General features: G+C 33.6%; 2 protein-coding genes across 2 annotated transcripts in view; one reads left to right on the forward strand and one right to left on the reverse strand.

Annotated features, from left to right (window-relative positions):
- The window catches only part of LOC127709689 (CD109 antigen-like), a 71182-nt gene extending 69878 nt beyond the window's left edge, over positions 1 to 1304 (forward strand). Inside the window, exons 35-36 of the mRNA XM_052215316.1 lie at positions 5 to 96; positions 1156 to 1304. Coding sequence (XP_052071276.1) covers positions 5 to 96; positions 1156 to 1164 — 101 coding nt within the window. The 3' untranslated portion in view covers positions 1165 to 1304. The remainder of the gene's footprint in view (positions 1 to 4; positions 97 to 1155) is intronic.
- LOC127709690 (uncharacterized) overlaps positions 1 to 17933 on the reverse strand; it is a 251157-nt gene that overhangs the window by 216164 nt on the left and 17060 nt on the right. The window lies entirely within an intron of this gene.

The raw sequence follows: 17933 nt of genomic DNA on the forward strand, positions 1-17933 counted from the left end.
TTAGGTAATGAAGTAATTAAGTTTTACCAATCTAAAGCTCTTGCCAATGCTACCATTATCGAAGTCTGTGGTCCGAACAATTGTGAAGAAGTAAAGGTAAGTAAGGTGTCATTAAGTCTTGTTTTTCGTGTTTGTATGTCCGTTGTTCATGTCGTCAAGCAATTTAAATTTTACTTTTAATCGTAAACTGGAAATGTCAAAAAAACAAAACAAAACAAAAAACAACTAAACAAAGGGACAAGAAGGAAAAGTTTGATATTCGGAATCAATTGTATTTAACAAGCTTTTAATGTCTCTTTTGTAAGATGAATGATTTTTAAACAATTAGTTAATTATGCCTTGTTCTACATGTATTTAATGTATTGATATTTTAAAAAGCTTCGTAACTGAATTATTACAAATAAAGGCAACAGTAGTATACCGCTGTTCGAAACTCATGAATCGATAGAGATAAAAACAAATCCGGGTTACAAACTACAACAAAGGGAAACACATCAAATATAAGAGGAGAACAACGACACAACAAAAACACAACATTAAAATGTAACACACACAGAAACGAACTATAATATAACAATGGCCATTTTCCTGACTTGGTACAGGACATTTTAAGAAAAAAATTGGTTTGTTGAACCTAGTTTTGTGGCATGCCAAACCTCCCGCTTTTATGGCAACGTCAAACACAACACCACAGGACCACAATACAAATAAATGGGAGAACATATAGGACAAAGAAACACACGTTTAATAGCTAACAAAAGTTACTAGGCTTAAAATTCAATACGCCAGACGTGCGTCTCGTCCACACAAGACCAACCAGTGACGCTCAGATGAAAAAAGATTGAAAGCCAAAACAAGTACAATGCTGAAGAGCACCGAGGACCAAAACTTCCAAAAATGGCGCCTAACACGGCCAGGGTTTTCTGCCTGGGACAAGAACATCCTTATTATTTAGAATAATTTATAATTTTGCAAACAGTAAATTTTATAAAATGACTATATAATAGATATACATGATAAAACCGAAATAATGTTTCGGCATGTACTATATACTATACTTTAACAAAAATTCAATATATGCAGATTCAATTTTATAAAATTTAAAATTATAAAATAGATCAGTTTCTTATGATATATATCCATTTTTTTTTTCAGAGACGGTAATCCTGAAATACGAGAATATGAAATTATTTCCTAACTAATGATAGATGAATAACTATTCTTTTTCAATTACAAATAGACACTGGGTTTAATCAGATATCTTATGGCATGTACTATTGGCATACATACAAGTTTAACTTGTACTTTATAAATCTTAAAGCGGATTAAATTGTGATTGTTGAACTGTTGCTACACGTTGTTTAAAATCAAATTATAAAAACTTTCCTTGTTCATATAATGGATTAAAATATTCGTTTACAAACGTACAGTTTTGTTTACCGTGAGAAATGCAACCACTCCATTGATAATACGTTCAATTATAAATCACAAGAGGGTTATTTCTTATTTGGTTCAATCACTCTCCCTTTGCGAAGAATTGCAGTTAACGTCAAACTCTAAACGAATGAAGCTGCGATTTATACACGCCAGAATCCAACGAATTCGACAAGTTATGTCCGATAGAAATTAATTAATGACCCAGATTAAAACACATAAATTCAAAGCAATCGACCAAACAAAACAAGATAAGTATTAGCTCTAATAGTATATTCAGACAAACACATTCAATGGAATCTGAAAAGTTTACCTAAACAAATGAAGAGCAATTTGACTAACAATAAAAATATCGCAAAAATCCTTGAATTTGATTGAGGAACACAAATTCAATCGAAAACCAGTGATGAAATTCTTTGCTTCATAACAGTAAGCAGTTTTTAATAATACCTGTTGTGTTGTCCAATGCAAGCAAATGTTCGATGATTAGTCTGATTTGATCATGTCATTAACGAGAAATCGTGGCAGAATTTAATTTAAAGGAAAGGGGCGTACCAGAAATCCTCTATGACACAGGTATTCAATAACAGTCCACTAAATCATGATAGCGCACGTATATTTTTTTTTTTATCTTGAAAAAAAGCGATAGCACTGGAATGTCATATCAACAAGGAGATGTAAGGTAGTGCAGGTATGTTTCTTCAGAAAAACAAACGTTCCTAAGAGGAATCTGAAATAATCAATTATTGCGTAAACTTCACCTATACACTCCATGTAAGTGTCTATAAAAAAGAAAATGTAGTGTGATTGCCAATGAGACAACTCTTGACAAGAGACTAAATGACACAGAAATTAACAACTATAGGTTACCGTACGGCCTTCAACAATGAGCAAAGTCCATACTGTATAGTCAGCTATAAAAGGCCCCGAAATCACAAATGTAAAACAATTCAAACGAGAAAACTAACGACCTAATTTATATGTATGAAGCATACCCAACTATATTTGTGGTATATCTTGTTTAGGCTACACGGATTGATGAGATCAACATAGTCACACATCGTAGAATTATTTAGTATGAGGAAATCATCTATATAGCTGTTCATGTTTTTTTGAGAATAAGAACAATGTGCTTGACATGGATAGTCTATACTGAAAGGCAACAGTTATGAATAGAAGGAGAGATGCAGTTATAAAAATAGGTCAATAAGACACATACTAACACAAACATAACGAATTGTAGAGGTCAGAATACGGTGTTCAACTGGTGTCTCTACTTTATGCCAAGCTCTAAGTCTTTCATAAACTATACTAATTGGAAAGTCAATAAATTAAGAAGGGAAAATTAAAGATCTGAACTAAGCATTGAATCCCCCTAACAATAAACAAGTAATCAGGATATGCCACAAGACAACCACTGGAATCCCGTCTTTTCTTTAATTACAAAAATGGACACAAAGTGCCCACAATTACAATTATTCCCTGAAAAGCGTTTAATGCAACATAATTTGTGTAATAGATAATAAAAACATATCAATAAACGCGAAGTCGTAATTATGTTTGAAAAATAGTTTGACTATAGAATACATAAAGTAAAAAAAGTTGGGGTTTGCAATCTGGCATGATTGCGAGTCAATAGTGACGACAAGAAATTTACTCTAATTTTTGTGGGACAAAAAATGATACTCCCTCTTTGGGAATCAGTTTTGTTTTATAAAAGAAAGGCGGAAAAACCCAATGAGAATTCAAACTCTTGTGTCGTAATCAAACTGAAAATGCCATGGAATCAGCGAAAAACGACCAAAAGACGAACAACAGGACACAAAAGACAACCAAAACATGCAGTGATCTCATGGATCTCCGGAAGAATAAGCAGATCAAACTCCACTTGTGGCACCCGTCGTGTTGCTAATGTACATGTAAGTACAAACCCGGTGATTAGTCTAATTCGGTAGATTACATTCGATGAAAAGAAGACTGGATTCTATAACAATTGGAACATATCCGTCATCATCTGTGAATGGTCAACCAACTAGTGATGGCGTCCGTACAATTTTTGAAGGGATGATTTCAACATCACCCTTCGAACCTTTATTTCAATAGCTTCCTTGTAAGCAGCATCACTCTATCAAGTAAATCATGATAGAAAAAGCAAGCTCTGGTATAGAATATCAACTGGGATATAAAATCCATATATAGGTGCTGCTAAAATGCTTCTACATAGAAATAGAAATTCACAATTTGGAAGCTGAAATTATCTTTTTTGTCGTTACGTTTTGTTTTCAAACGACATTAATTGTGAATTTCGACATGTAAGTCACGAAATGGAGAAGACTTAACTCTATCATGGGTACCCTTTATTTCAAGTTCGAAGGGATAAATGCGTTCAACATAGTCACCAAACTTTGAACTTATTTATTGATAAGACATCATCTATATAGCGTCATGTTAAAGGATAATGCTAGCTTCTTTTCCCTAATCAAATGGCAAAATCAAAAGCACAAACACATCAAACGAATGGACAACAACTGTCATATTCCTGACTTGGTACAGGCATTTTCTTATGTAGAAAATGGTGGATTGAACCTAGTTTTATAGCGCTAAACCTCGCAATTGTATGACAGTCGCATCAAATTCCATAATATTGACAACGATGCGTGAATAAAACAAACAGACATAATAGGTAAAAATGTCAAAATAGGGGTACAGCAGTCAACACCGTGTCACAATCTTAATCACAACAAAAACAAACAAATATTTAACAAAGAAGCACAAACAAAATAGAACAATAACACAATGGCGGGATGTTTAAAGTACAGAGACACGTCATATGTAGCAAAAAAACATAAAAAGTCACACGGACAAAGCACACAATTAAAACTGAAAAATAACACAAACAACACAATGACGGGATGCAAAAGTACAGAGCCAAGACGCTACTTTAAAAAGTCAGCCTCATATGAATGAAGGAACAAGTAGGCTGAAAAAGCACAGTTGGTTTCGACATGAGAATGATTATTGTTTGTTTAAAACTGGTCCACCGAACATAACAAATACGTTGTCAATTAAGAACTCAAGCATCTTGTTAAGTTGGCTTGGCCCTTTAACAGTGCGCAGTTTTTAACGCATGTTTCTAACGACGAGCGCCTTGGAAAAAGTGAAATCACAAAAATACCGAACTCCGAGGAAAATTCAAAACGGAAAGTCCCTAATCAAATGACAAAATCAAAAGCTCAAACACATCAAACGAATGGATAACAACTGTCATATTCCTGACTTGGTACAGGCATTTTCTTATGTAGAAAATGGTGGATTAAACCTGGTTTTATACCAGCCAAACCTCTCACTTGTTTGACAGTCGCATAAAATTCCATTATATTGACAATATTGTGTGAACAAAACAAACAGACACAATAGGCAAAAATGTCAAAAATTGGGGCACAGCAGCCAACATTGTGCCACAATCCTAATTACTATAAAAACAAACTGATGTGTAACAAAAATAAAAAACACAAAAAGGCATAAAGACAAAGCACATTAGCAAAACTGAAAGACAAGAATACAAAAATTTACCATAACACAATGACGGGATGTATAAGTACAGAGCCACGTCATATGTATTAAAGAAACACACAAAGCATACAGACAAAGCACATTAGCAAAAATGAAAGACAAGAAAACAAAATATTACCATAGCACAATAACACAATGAAAGGATGTATAAGTACTGAGCCACGTCATATGTAACAAAGAAACACAAAAAGGCATATAGACAAAGCACATTAGCAAACATGAAAGACAATAATACAAAAATTTACCATAGCACAATAACACAATGACGGGATGTATAAGAACAGATTCACGTCAAATGGGTATCACCAAAAATAGAATAAACAGTAAAAGTAATATTCAAAAAGACAAATAAAAGAATACTATAACACGTTATAAAGATGATAAACAACGTCAGTACATATAATCTATACTTCAAGACCATCGTATATTATTTGTGAAGTTGATACGGAATATTTATCAACAAGGTCTTGGTATCTTCCGATGATTTTTTTAGATAAATGACGAGACGTTCTTTGACATACCCCTGATTCATAAACTTTCTGCTCAGACACTAGTGACGTTTTACAAATTCTGAATAGCAGCTACAAGCTCTTGAATACCGAATAAGTTGGGAAATGTATATCCCATATGCAGGTGAAGTTGGTATATTGCTACTAAGGTGGGGGAAATTGATATTTTCAAAATTAAAATCGTCTCATTTGTCATAGATTCTGGCACTGAGATGACCGTGTATGTCAAATTCGGCGGAGGAAGCCGTGTCTGTTGTTTCTTTAATTTCTAGTTCTGGGGGATATATTGATGGAACCCAATCAGAAATTTTGGATTGTTAATGGAAAGAAAATCATCAATATATCTGAATATGAAATTAAATGACCTGGCTTCTTTGATTTTCTTGTTTTTGACAAGTGTCTGAAGCAACTCTGACTCATATGAAAATAAAAAGAGGTCGGCAAGAAGAGGCGTACAGTTCGTTCCCATAGGAATGCCGACAATTTGTTGAAAAAGTCTACTTCCAAATTCAACAAATATGTTGTCAATAAGAAACTCCAGCTTACTGATCACTTGTTTCTCTGTTAACATGTTTTACCTTTTTGTTCACTAAAGTAATAAAAGTGTATGCTATCATTTTTATGTTGACAAGCATTGTGGATTATTTCTTTTAGACGATTTTTCAATTTCTCATGGGGAATGGTAAAAACGATCGCTTTGAGGGGTCTTCTCAAAAATAGTTTTGACGACATTGGAACGCGGGCGTGTCTGAGAGCACCCTTTCCCGATGTCAACAAGCGATGCAAAACTTTATACAAAAAAAGGAAATACGATTAGAGATACAGAGTGGTTTGTACATTTTTTACCTAAAAGTTTAAAAGGACAGAAATATACATGAGATAAACATAACAATAAAAAAAAAAGAAAATATAAATAAAAATATTGACATGCTGTTGTTGTACGACTGCCAATGTCGCAATCTTTAACCGGAAACAAAGGACAGCGATATAAACAGCTGCATGTCAAAAACAAGTAACACCTAAATATAGTATGCTATAAAGGCATAGGGGTTCATCTGCACGCTATCCGTTTGGCGTATTATTACTGTCATGATTATTGTTTTTTTTAAATTTTTAAATATCTTCATTTTCAAGTATTGTCAGGATTTTATTCCGGAGTATGTGAATTATTTTCTCACTGTAAAATTTTGGTAATAGTATTTTTTATTTTCCAAAAACAGTTTTGAACATAACAAATTTCAAACAAAGACTAAATACTTGACAGTCATATCTTACATTTTAATTTACAGATTTATATACTTTAGCAAATCACGGGCACGATAAAGCACTTTAACAACCACTGTCCTCTAACTGGAAGTTTTGTTTTTGTATTTGTTAGCGTAAAGAGGATATCTAACAAATTCTCATATATCATAATTTCGTGATTTCCGGAACTCTAGTCATCATAAACATAAGACCTCAGGGCCAATGTTTTCTATTTATGATATTTTCTTTGACTTGTTTTGCTATTTATTATTTTGTATTTTCTGTTTTAACTATCAGTGTGCCAGCCGAGTTCGCATTAACAAAAGAGGAAATATTAGCGTAAAAACGTTAATAACTGATCGAATAAGAATGTGTTATCATTATAGACTACCGCCATATTCACAATTATTGACAAACACACCCCGTCAAAGGTATGCTCATTCAGAAAATCACTGCCGTGGCTCAACAGAAATCTTAGCCGAATGTTAAAACGCAAAATAAGACTTTATAAGCACGCAAAGATATCTAAACAGTGAACGATTACAAAAGCTTCCAGAAAAAGTGCAAAAAAGAATTTAAGAAAGCAGAGATCAACTATATGAACAACACTATTTACCAAGGTTTTCACGAAAGCAACACAAAACCATTCTGGCGTTATGTTAAATCCATGAAAACATTGGTATACCAGCAATGAAACAAAATGGAACCCTAGTAAACCAGGAGAAGGCAAATATACTACTAAACCAATTTGAATCTGTTTTTACAAAAGACACACTAAATGCAACACCAAACATTGACAAGAAAGTTGATCAGTCAATACCACCACTGACAATAACAACAGAGGTAGTTGAAAATTTTTAAAGAACATAAAACTATTTAAAGCCATTGGGCCAGACAGCTTACCAAAGATTGTCCTGAAAAACTGCTCTAAACAACTAGCACCTGGGCTGAGACACATTTTTCAGCAATTCATAAATTCTGGCACCCTACCTACTAATTGGTTAAATGCGAACATCACTCCTGTATTTAAGAAAGGAAATATTAAAACACCAGAGAACTATAGACCTGTTTCTCTTACCTGCGTTACCTGCAATCTGCTTGAGTAGAATATATGTAAACATATCCTGAAACACCTAGAATGGAACCATATACTCACACCACTCCAGCATGGCTTCCGTTCAGGTTTCTCTTGTGAAACCCAACTTTTAACAACTATGAACGACTTACTTCAACTTTATGACAAAGGCCATCAGACAGATATTGTAATACTGGATTTCTCTAAAGCCTTCGATACGGTCCCGCACAAACGGCTGTTATCCAAACACGAAAGTTATGGTATTGATGGTCCAATAATAGATTGGCTCAACATGTTCCTTACAAAACAATCTATGAGAGTCCTGGTAAATGGCGAAAATTCTAACTCTGTAGGTGTATCATCAGGAGTACCTCAAGGCACTGTACTAGGACCGCTGCTGTTCCTGTGTCACATTAATGACATACCTGAAACTGTTAAATCTCAAGTCAGATTATTCGCCGACCACTGCCTACTATATAGGAAAGTCCAAAAACAACAGGACCACCAACTACTACAAAACGACCTTGTATCATTGGAAGAATGGGCCACAAAATAAATGGGGTATAAGATTTAATGCTAAAAATATTTCGTGATGAGCGTCAGCAACAAATCATCTCATTTCTACAAACTAGACAATCATTTCTTGCAACAAAAAGAACATCCTTACCTCGGTGTTATTATCTCCGATGATCTGAGATGGGGCGTCCACATTGCTAAAACCGTGAAGAAGGCGAACTCCACTCTAGGCTTCTTGAGACGAAACCTCCGCCACGGTCCAAAGAATTGCAGGAAACAATCATATATAGGACTTGTCCGGTCACTGTTAGAATACGCATCTATAGTGTGGGACCCTTACTTAATCAAGGACATTAATACACTTGAACAAGTCCAGAGACAAGCAGTGCGTTTCATCAGTGGGGATTATACAAGCAGAGAGGAAGGTAGTATAATGAGACTTATGAACGAACTAAAACTTTCAACACTGGCAAACAGATGTCGTCACAGTAGACTCACTTTTCTCTACAAGGTGGCCGGAGAGTTGGTACCAGCTATCCCGAAAGACTCAGTGTAAGTCAAGGAGAGACCAAAACGACAAATAAAATCCAAACAATTTAGTGAGTATAAAACAACAAACATTGTAGATAAATTTGTTCAAAACAACAGCCGGTGTTTCAAAATTCCACCTAGCAAATCCGAACAATATTAACAGTCATTCCTTGTAAGAACAATTTCCGATTGGAATAGACTACCAGACAATCTCGTGTGTGCCAAGACAATTGAGAGCTTTAAGACTTCGGTTGCTCTCACATCGTTGGACTAATATTCCAGCGCCTCTCTCCCGTTGCCATTGATGCCATACACTGGCCCAGCAACGTACATATTCAGATATTCATATTCAGATTCAAAACCCGAGCAACACATTTCACTAAATTGACTATTTGTTATACATAGAAAAAAAAGACACTTCAATAAATTGCTCTTTTCCACCATTGATCTTTGGTCAATAGTAACCTGGACCTATTATTCCGACCTTATATATCGGTCTATACTATTATCTCTCAATGCCTCATGCTTTGCGGAGAAGCGCAAAATCTTTGGTTTGACCAAGTCGGGATTTAGCCTAGGACATCCGCTGTCTACCGGGACGTTCCAAACACTACCAGCTAAATGCTTTATATATAAACAAAATTTATACTAATTACTATTTTCAGGAAAGTTGGGATCGATTGGAATTTTAAAACTCCGCCCAGTGCACAGGGACGCTATATTAGTCGGTGATGTATTAGACACACTATAGGCAAGCTAATAAGGAAAGTTCTTGATTTAAAATATTGAAAGTGAAGCATGTAATTGCGGCACAAAATATGAATGACAATTTCTTAATGATGTGTCAACATATGGTTGACCCACCTGCTGCAAAGTAACGTAGATATCGGTCTATGATGATAGTAAGGAGATGACAATTTTTTTTTTAAACTGGACTCGTAGGGTTAAAAAATGAAAACCACACGTTAAATAATGTCATGCGTCCGACGTATTTTTCTGGATTTACCTTTAACATGGGTATAGTCATATGACTTCCTTAATCCGACAGATAACCCCTTTCTTAGACAGGGTGTTAATACAGCTGGATGTATGAATACGCAGCCTCGTAGGGTAAAACAGGGGGATTTTGTCCATACCCAATATACATTGTACACTCATTTACAGTGGCAGTCCATATATCACGCCTTTCCTACTTTGCAGAACCTTCATATGGTACTTATCATTCATATGTTCTCATCCGTATTATGCTTGATATATTTGCCAGTGGACATTCAGCAAGCACAAATTAAACTTGTATTTAGTGCAATATATGTATATACAAAAGAACGTCATTTCTGGGCCTTTTATCATAGCAGACTATGCGGTATGGGTTTTGGTCATTGTTGATGGCCATATGGTGACCTATACTTGTTTACTTCTATGTAACTTGGTCTTTGGTGGAGAGTTGCCTCATTGGCAATTATACCACATCTTCCTATTTCTTTTTTATATTTCACACATCTCTCCGACTTTTGTAAATGAAAATTTACTTTGAAAAAGTTTGCCAAAGACAAAATTATAATTTCATGGTGAAAAGTTTTATTTGAGGGTCACCTTAGACCTTTCTACATGTATGGTATTCACAGTTTTCAGCACATATTTTGTGTTAATAAGAGTGCACAAGCTGAAATTTCTCACCTGCATTAATAATCATCATTCATGATTGACTTTATGTTAATATTCCTAAAGATAAATTTTTACTACAAGTATCAGAAAAACTTAATATTATCAATATTCATGAAAATGAGGCCAATGTCAGATAAACCAAGCCAGCCTTACAATTATTTCATACACCAAATATTGTTGAACTATAGCATATATAGTATACAAGTAACAGACAAAACCATGAAAATGAAATTAAGTTCAAATAAACCCTGCGAGACAGACATATTTGATTTTCATTCATTATTTTGTACATAAATCAGGCCGTTTGTTTTCTTGTTTTCTTGTTTTACATTTGTCATTTCGAGGCCTTTTTTTATCCGAATATGCGTTAGAGGTTTAACGCATTGTTGAAGGCTGTATGGTGACCTATTGTTGTTAATTTCTGTGTCATTTGGTTTCTTGTGGGGAGTTGTCTCATTTGCAATTACACACATCTTATTTCTAAATATACACATAATAATCATTCCATACGCCAAATATAGTTGACCTATTGATTACACAATGAAGCATCTTAAAAGAGGACTTACCATTGACCAATGAACAATAAAAATGAGGTCAATGACCAATGACAACTGCCAGACAGACATGTACTCCTTACAATCATTGCATACATCATGTACATCGAATATAGTTTATCTACTACTTTTAGTATTAGAAAAAACAAACCAAAACACAAAAACTTGACATTGACAAATTTAAAAGTATCAGATAAACAACCCTAATCAGGTAACTTTAACCTTGATCAATGATTCATGAAATAAGGTTGAGATCAAGTGAACCATGTCACGCATGTCTGAAGGACATGTAGACTTGCAAAGGACCCATCTACCTAATACAAGTATCATAATTTAGCAGTCACTGAACCATGAAAATTACACCAAGGACAGCAGACATATATGTATCGTGATATGGGTTGATGTTTTGTTTATGAATACTGTGGATTCATTATTATTCATGGATACCAATTTTCGTGGGTTCCGTGGATACAGGTGAACCACGAATTTAAATTCTTAACGAATAACAAACCACGAAATCAAATATCCACGAAAATGGAAGTGTTCCTCAATCCACGAAAATGGATACCTACGAAAATAAATGGATCCACAGTACTCCATATTTCTCCAGCAATCTTTTATGGATGTTTTGGGTAACAAAATTGCAATTCTAGTAATGTTAAAGTCAACTGTTGATGTCATTCAGTTGATTGATCAAACACAATTCAAATGAGATTAGATCATAAAAATTGTGCAGACCGAATTTTATTTTTCCGTTTCTACATTTAGAAGTATTCAAAATTTTTCAAAGTATCATTCCCAGAAGTCTTTGTTGCAATCTCTATTAATTCGAGTGCATATCTAATTTTACAAAACAATATTTATCTGAATTTAGTAATCTGGATCATTGTGATAGGTAATGAGGTTGTCAGTTAGTGAGACACAAGTTTTTGCAGACAATATATAAATTGTTTGATTGTTTTGTTTGGTTGCTGTCTCACTGAACAGAACTATATTCCATTTCTCCTTTTAACCAGAAAATATAACTTTTGACATAGCAACTGAGTAGAATATGGATGGACAACAACTGCCAAATGATGTAGAATAATTCAAGTGACCATTTGAGTCCGGGGGTGGTGAGGTAAAATATGACGGAAATGCACCTTTATTTACCACAACTGCCACTTGATATTATGATTTCCAAAATCTACAAATCTCATTGGCTACATTCTTTATTAAAGACACCTGCATATATTGCAGTTTGCATGTCAGTCATGAATCATGTTTCAGCAAAATTCACTACAGGCAGCATACTTAAGGCTCTCAAGCCTACATGTGAAGGTCGATATATTTTACCAGTCAATGATTCTAAATATAGAAACAGGTGAAAACCTATCAAAGTCGGTCAATATGGAATTAAATGTATGTGCGTACATGTATATTATATTGCAACTCACAGGGTGAAGGTTAAATCTGTCATTGATGATATATGTGTGTCATTAATTTTGTCTCTAATTTCTATAGTTGTAAATACCTGTATGTTTTATTTTTGTTTATTTATTTATCATCGAATGCTTTTAAAATACAACCAAGATGTCACTTAGTCTATTACACATATGTTCTTTAAATTGTCAGGGGTTGAGAAAACATGAAAAAAGAATTAGACTAAAAGAATGGATGAGACAACAGAAATGCAATATTATATTTTTACAAGAAACTCATTTTTCGGATAATTCTATAGACAAAGAATTCACGGGAGAATTATATCATAGTTTTGGAAGTACACAAGCAAAGGGTGTTTCGATTTACATTAACAAAATAATTAAACATGACATTATTGACAAGTACGTAGATCAAGAGGGAAGAATTGTTTTAATCAACATAGAAATTGATATAAATATATTTACTTTTGTTAACCTTTACGCGCCAAACACATGTAAAGATAGAAATATATTCTTTAAAAAATCTTTATTGAAGTGTCATTGAAAAATATAACCTTGGTATACTTATTATAGGGGGAGATATGAATGAAACGCTTAAGATAAAAGATAGAAAAAGTAATAGAAAAGATAAACAAAAAATAAAAAATAAGACAAATGCGTTGAAAAGTTTAATGAAAAAACTAAAAGTTATAAACATCTGGAGAGTAATAAATCCAAATAAAATACAATATACCTGGAGAAGAAAAAATAATGAAGTAGCTAATAGAATTGATTATTTTCTTGTTAGTCAAGACGTGAGACCTAGAGTACTCCACACTGATATAAGACCCGCTACAATTCAATATACAGACCATCTAGCGATTTCACTTAAGATAAATCATTGTCAGGGGGAGAAAGGAAAAGGTTATTTCAAATTAAACAATAGTATTCTTAAAGACGAATCATACAAAATGAAAATAAACACTTCAATAGATAAATATGAATAATTAAGAGACCGAAAAGGTTTAGCAATCGTGTGGGATCTTTTTAAAATAGAGGTAAAGGAGACGACTATTGAACATTGTAAAATTAAAGCTAAAAATAAAAGAGATGAAATTAAAGAATTAGAACAAGAACTAAAACTTTTGAATGAAATTCAGGATAATGTCCTTGATGAAAAGAAAAATAATAACATAATAGATTCAATAAAGAAAACAGAAGAAATGTTACAAACTCTATATTCTGATAAAATGAAAGGGGCACAAATAAGATCAAGAGTTAAATGGGTAGAAGAAGGCGAAAAAAAAAACAAAATATTTTTTTGGATTAGAGAAATCGAGACAGACAAGAAAAAATGTTACAGCTATTAGGGACAGTGAAGGGGAAATAACTGAGAATCAAGGTAAAATATTAGAAACGGGGAGGAAATATTATGTAAATTTATATACGTCAACTAAGCCAGATTTGGGAGAAATTGAGAATTATATTGAAAATACAAAAATAAACAGCAAACTAACTACACACGAAAGTAATGAAATTGAAGGAAAGCTGACAATAGAGGAATGTACAAATTCTGTTTTTAAAATGAAACTTAACAAAACACCGGGTATTGATGGTCTTCCAATTGAATTTTATAGATCTTTCTGGTCCAACTTACTATATTTAGCTGTAGATGTCTTTAACCATTGTTATGAGAAAAAAGAATTGACAAATTCAAAGAAACTAGGATTAATTACCCTTATTTACAAGAAAAATGACACCTTTTTAACCTTTTTGAACAATGACTATAATGTTTTAATGTTATCGAATATTCAAATTTTAATTCCTTTCAATCAAGAAAATTTGAAAAATATCGAACCGACTGCTGGCAGCCGGTTGGATATTGAATATCGAATAACGAATAACAAACCTGCCGCTAACTTCACATGCATGTCACAGTTGAGTAAAACAGTTTGATAATTTTCCTCAACAAATAAGTATTAAATTAAAATTAACTGCAACAAAGAGTTATGTATATTGTAGGTAAACCTGTCAAGATTTGTTTGTTGGAAATTGTGATACATTTCCAGAAGTGAAAACATATTACAATCGATGGGGTGCATCTATCATTTGTTAGAAACAATAGTGTTTTAATACAAATTAATATAAAAAAGAAGATGTGGTATGATTGCCAATGAGACAACTCTCCACAAGAGACCAAATGACACAGAAATTAACAACTATAGGTCACCGTACGGTCTTCAACAATGAGCAAAGCCCATACCGCACAGTCAGCTATAAAAGGCCCCGAAATGACAATGTAAAACAATTCAAACTAGAAAAATAACGGCCTAATTTATGTACAAAAAATGAACGAAAAACAAATATGTTACACATAAACAAACGACAAGCACTGAATTACAGGCTCCTGACTTGGGACAGGCACATACATACAGAATGTAGCGGGGTTAAACATGTTAGCGGGATCCCAACCCTCCCCTTAACCTGGGACAGTGGTGTAACAGTACAACAAGAACGAACTATAAAAATCAGTTGAAAGAGGCTTAACTCATCAGATGGATAAAAATACAAATACTACAAATACAAGTGAACGTGGCCGGGTACTTGTACACCCAAACAACAAAAAGACACTAAGTACAGATCTGAGAGTACTCGCAGTTACTGAAAGCTAGTTCAAAGCCACTAACAACTAATAAAAAATATCATGCATCTAAGACTAAGGTGGTTTTGTTGTTCGTGCATAAGGCAATTGGTAAGTACATATTTTCAACTACTGAAACAGACGTATATGGATATAAAAATATATGTATACTGAAATAGAAGTATGGATATAAAAATATATGTATGATTGAATATCTTGCTTGTATATATTTACATAAAAAGAAATTTTTATTTTTCATTTAGTTATTGCTTAATGTATTTGGCACAAAGCTTGGCAGCGAACTCCCCATTTTATGGCGGTTGACAGTGTAACCAAGGATGGTTTCACTGTCAATCTAGCAGAATTAACTGCATCAAAATCATTTCGTTTTATAAATAGTATTATTCACTACAGATGAACAATGTAAGGGTTTTGATTCATCACCTGTGTTCCCTCGGTAATACAAATTGTGTTTATCTTATTATCTTCAGTTACCACAATCTGCGGTAGACAATTATATATATAAAAGAACCTTTCCCCCGAATGTGACCGAAATAGACTTATTACCGAGTTTGTACATGCATGAGCAACACGACGGGTGCCACATGTGGAACCGGAAATGCTTACAATTCCAGAGCATCTGAGATCATCCCAAGATTTTGGTTGGGTTCTTGTTGCTCAGTATTTAGTTTTCTATGTTTTGATTGTGTTCTTTTGTTTGTCTGTTGGTCTTTGTCTTTTTTAGCCATGGGGTTGTCAGTTTATTTTCGACTTATGAGTTTGAATGTCCCTTATGTATCTTTGCTTCTTTTAGATCTATGAATTGGTAGCATTTTTAAGTGCGGGTTGGAATCTTTCATCCATCTATTTATTCGGAAAAATTACGAAACAATTTTGTATGAGTAAATGGTTTTAAATTAAGACTGTTACATAAAGTTAAATAGTGGTCTACTTTTATTACAGTCAATTATGATGTATCGGCAAATGTATAAAACAATTTTGATACAAGACTTAAGCTTGTTGGTAATAACTTAACCCTGACAGCAAAGAATACAGTTTTCTGCATCGCATTAGAGAAAAGCAGACTACCTACACTAGCTTTCTATACGATATGAGTTGAGTTCATTGTTGAAGGCCGTACGGTAATCACATGCTGCTTAAATCTACGTTATTTAATTTCATTTGATGGTAGATAGTTAACTAAATCGCAATCAAAACACATTTTCTTATTGTTGTTCCAAACCAAGTATAGTTACATTGAGGATAGTTTGGTTTTTATGAGTCAAAATTTATAAAAAAAAGTATGAAAACACAATAAATAATCCTAGCAAAAACATACGAAAGTAGCATGTTTATGAACATGATGTTTTCTAACTATTGACAAAAATGAAACTTTAATTCATTTTACGATTGTCTTAATATGTAATATAAGTACATCATGTCAAAACTGACATACAGTGAAACTTGTCTAAATTGAACCTCTTCGGGTCGTAAGATTTTGTTTATGCAAGATTCGGTTTCACTGTACTCATACATTGTAAACTACTTTTGTTATGTTTTAACTTTATACACAATTGGTGTGGGGTAATTGGCTGTAGTTTCTTCTCTACTGTATATGTAACACAAGTTACACGTGGCAGATTCTTCATCAAAAGAAATATAGAAACATTCAATGTCTCGCAAACATGAGTAGGCACACTGACTGATAGAACAGTGAATTTTTTCTTTAATAAGAACCGGAACCATCGTAGTTGTATTTATCAGAGTCAGGAATATACTGTTACTTTCTCTTTTAGCTGTAAAAACAAAGAGCACGATTTTTAAGGGTTGTATGCAATAATATATAACAGTTTGAATACGTATAAAAAGTGCTGCATTTATTTGTGTGTGCGTGTATGTACGAAAGAAAATCATAAAGAACATTTTGCAATAATACTAAAAAAAATACAAGAATATTCTAACAATTTCCCCGTTTCTGGTGAAGACAGATACTGTTCATAAAGAATTATAAGTTCATAGCGAATTAGTTATAGCAGTTTGTATGATTAAGGTAAACCCAGAAAAGCGCATCGTCCGTTTTATCGTTATTTAAAAAAAGTATAATTGACAAAAAGATCAGCTTCTTTCTCTTAAATCTGCCTCTGAAATAAATAAAAAAAAAATCAAATGTCGCTCTGACGTCAATAGCAGTTTGTTTATCGGCTACAATGTCTTCCAAATCAAACCTATATGATTTGTAATGAAACGTTAAGAGCGGGTCTTACTAGAATAATCAAAAGTAAGCATTGGATAGTTGTAGCCCTGGCCTTTGATCAATGAAATAACTGAAAATGTGAAACCAAATATATGCATGTTAATCATGTAAATACCAATGTACTGCATAGTTATAAAATTCAGAAGATCTGGTATGATTGCCAATAAGCCAACTCTCCACCAGGGACCAAATATTGTGGAAGTTAGCAACTACAGTGGAGATCACTTCTAACCTCTCATTAGAACTGTCAGAATAATCTGTCATAGAACTGTTCTAAACTGTCCTAGAACAGTTCTACCTAGAACAGTTCTACCCTAGAGCTGTTCTAAGTAGAACTGTCAGAATCAGTTCTAGGTAGAACTGACCAAATCAGTTCTAGGTAAAACTGTCAGGATCAGTTCTAGGGTAGAACTGTCTAAAACTGTTCTAGGTAGAACTGTCCAAATCAGTTCTAGTCGTAGAACTGTCAGCAGAACTGACCAAATCAGTTCTAACCGTAGAACTGTCAGCTGAACTGACTAAACAGTTCTAACCGT

Source organism: Mytilus californianus, unplaced genomic scaffold (genome assembly GCF_021869535.1).
Source record: "Mytilus californianus isolate M0D057914Y unplaced genomic scaffold, xbMytCali1.0.p SCAF_7, whole genome shotgun sequence".
NCBI lineage: Eukaryota > Metazoa > Mollusca > Bivalvia > Mytilida > Mytilidae > Mytilus > Mytilus californianus.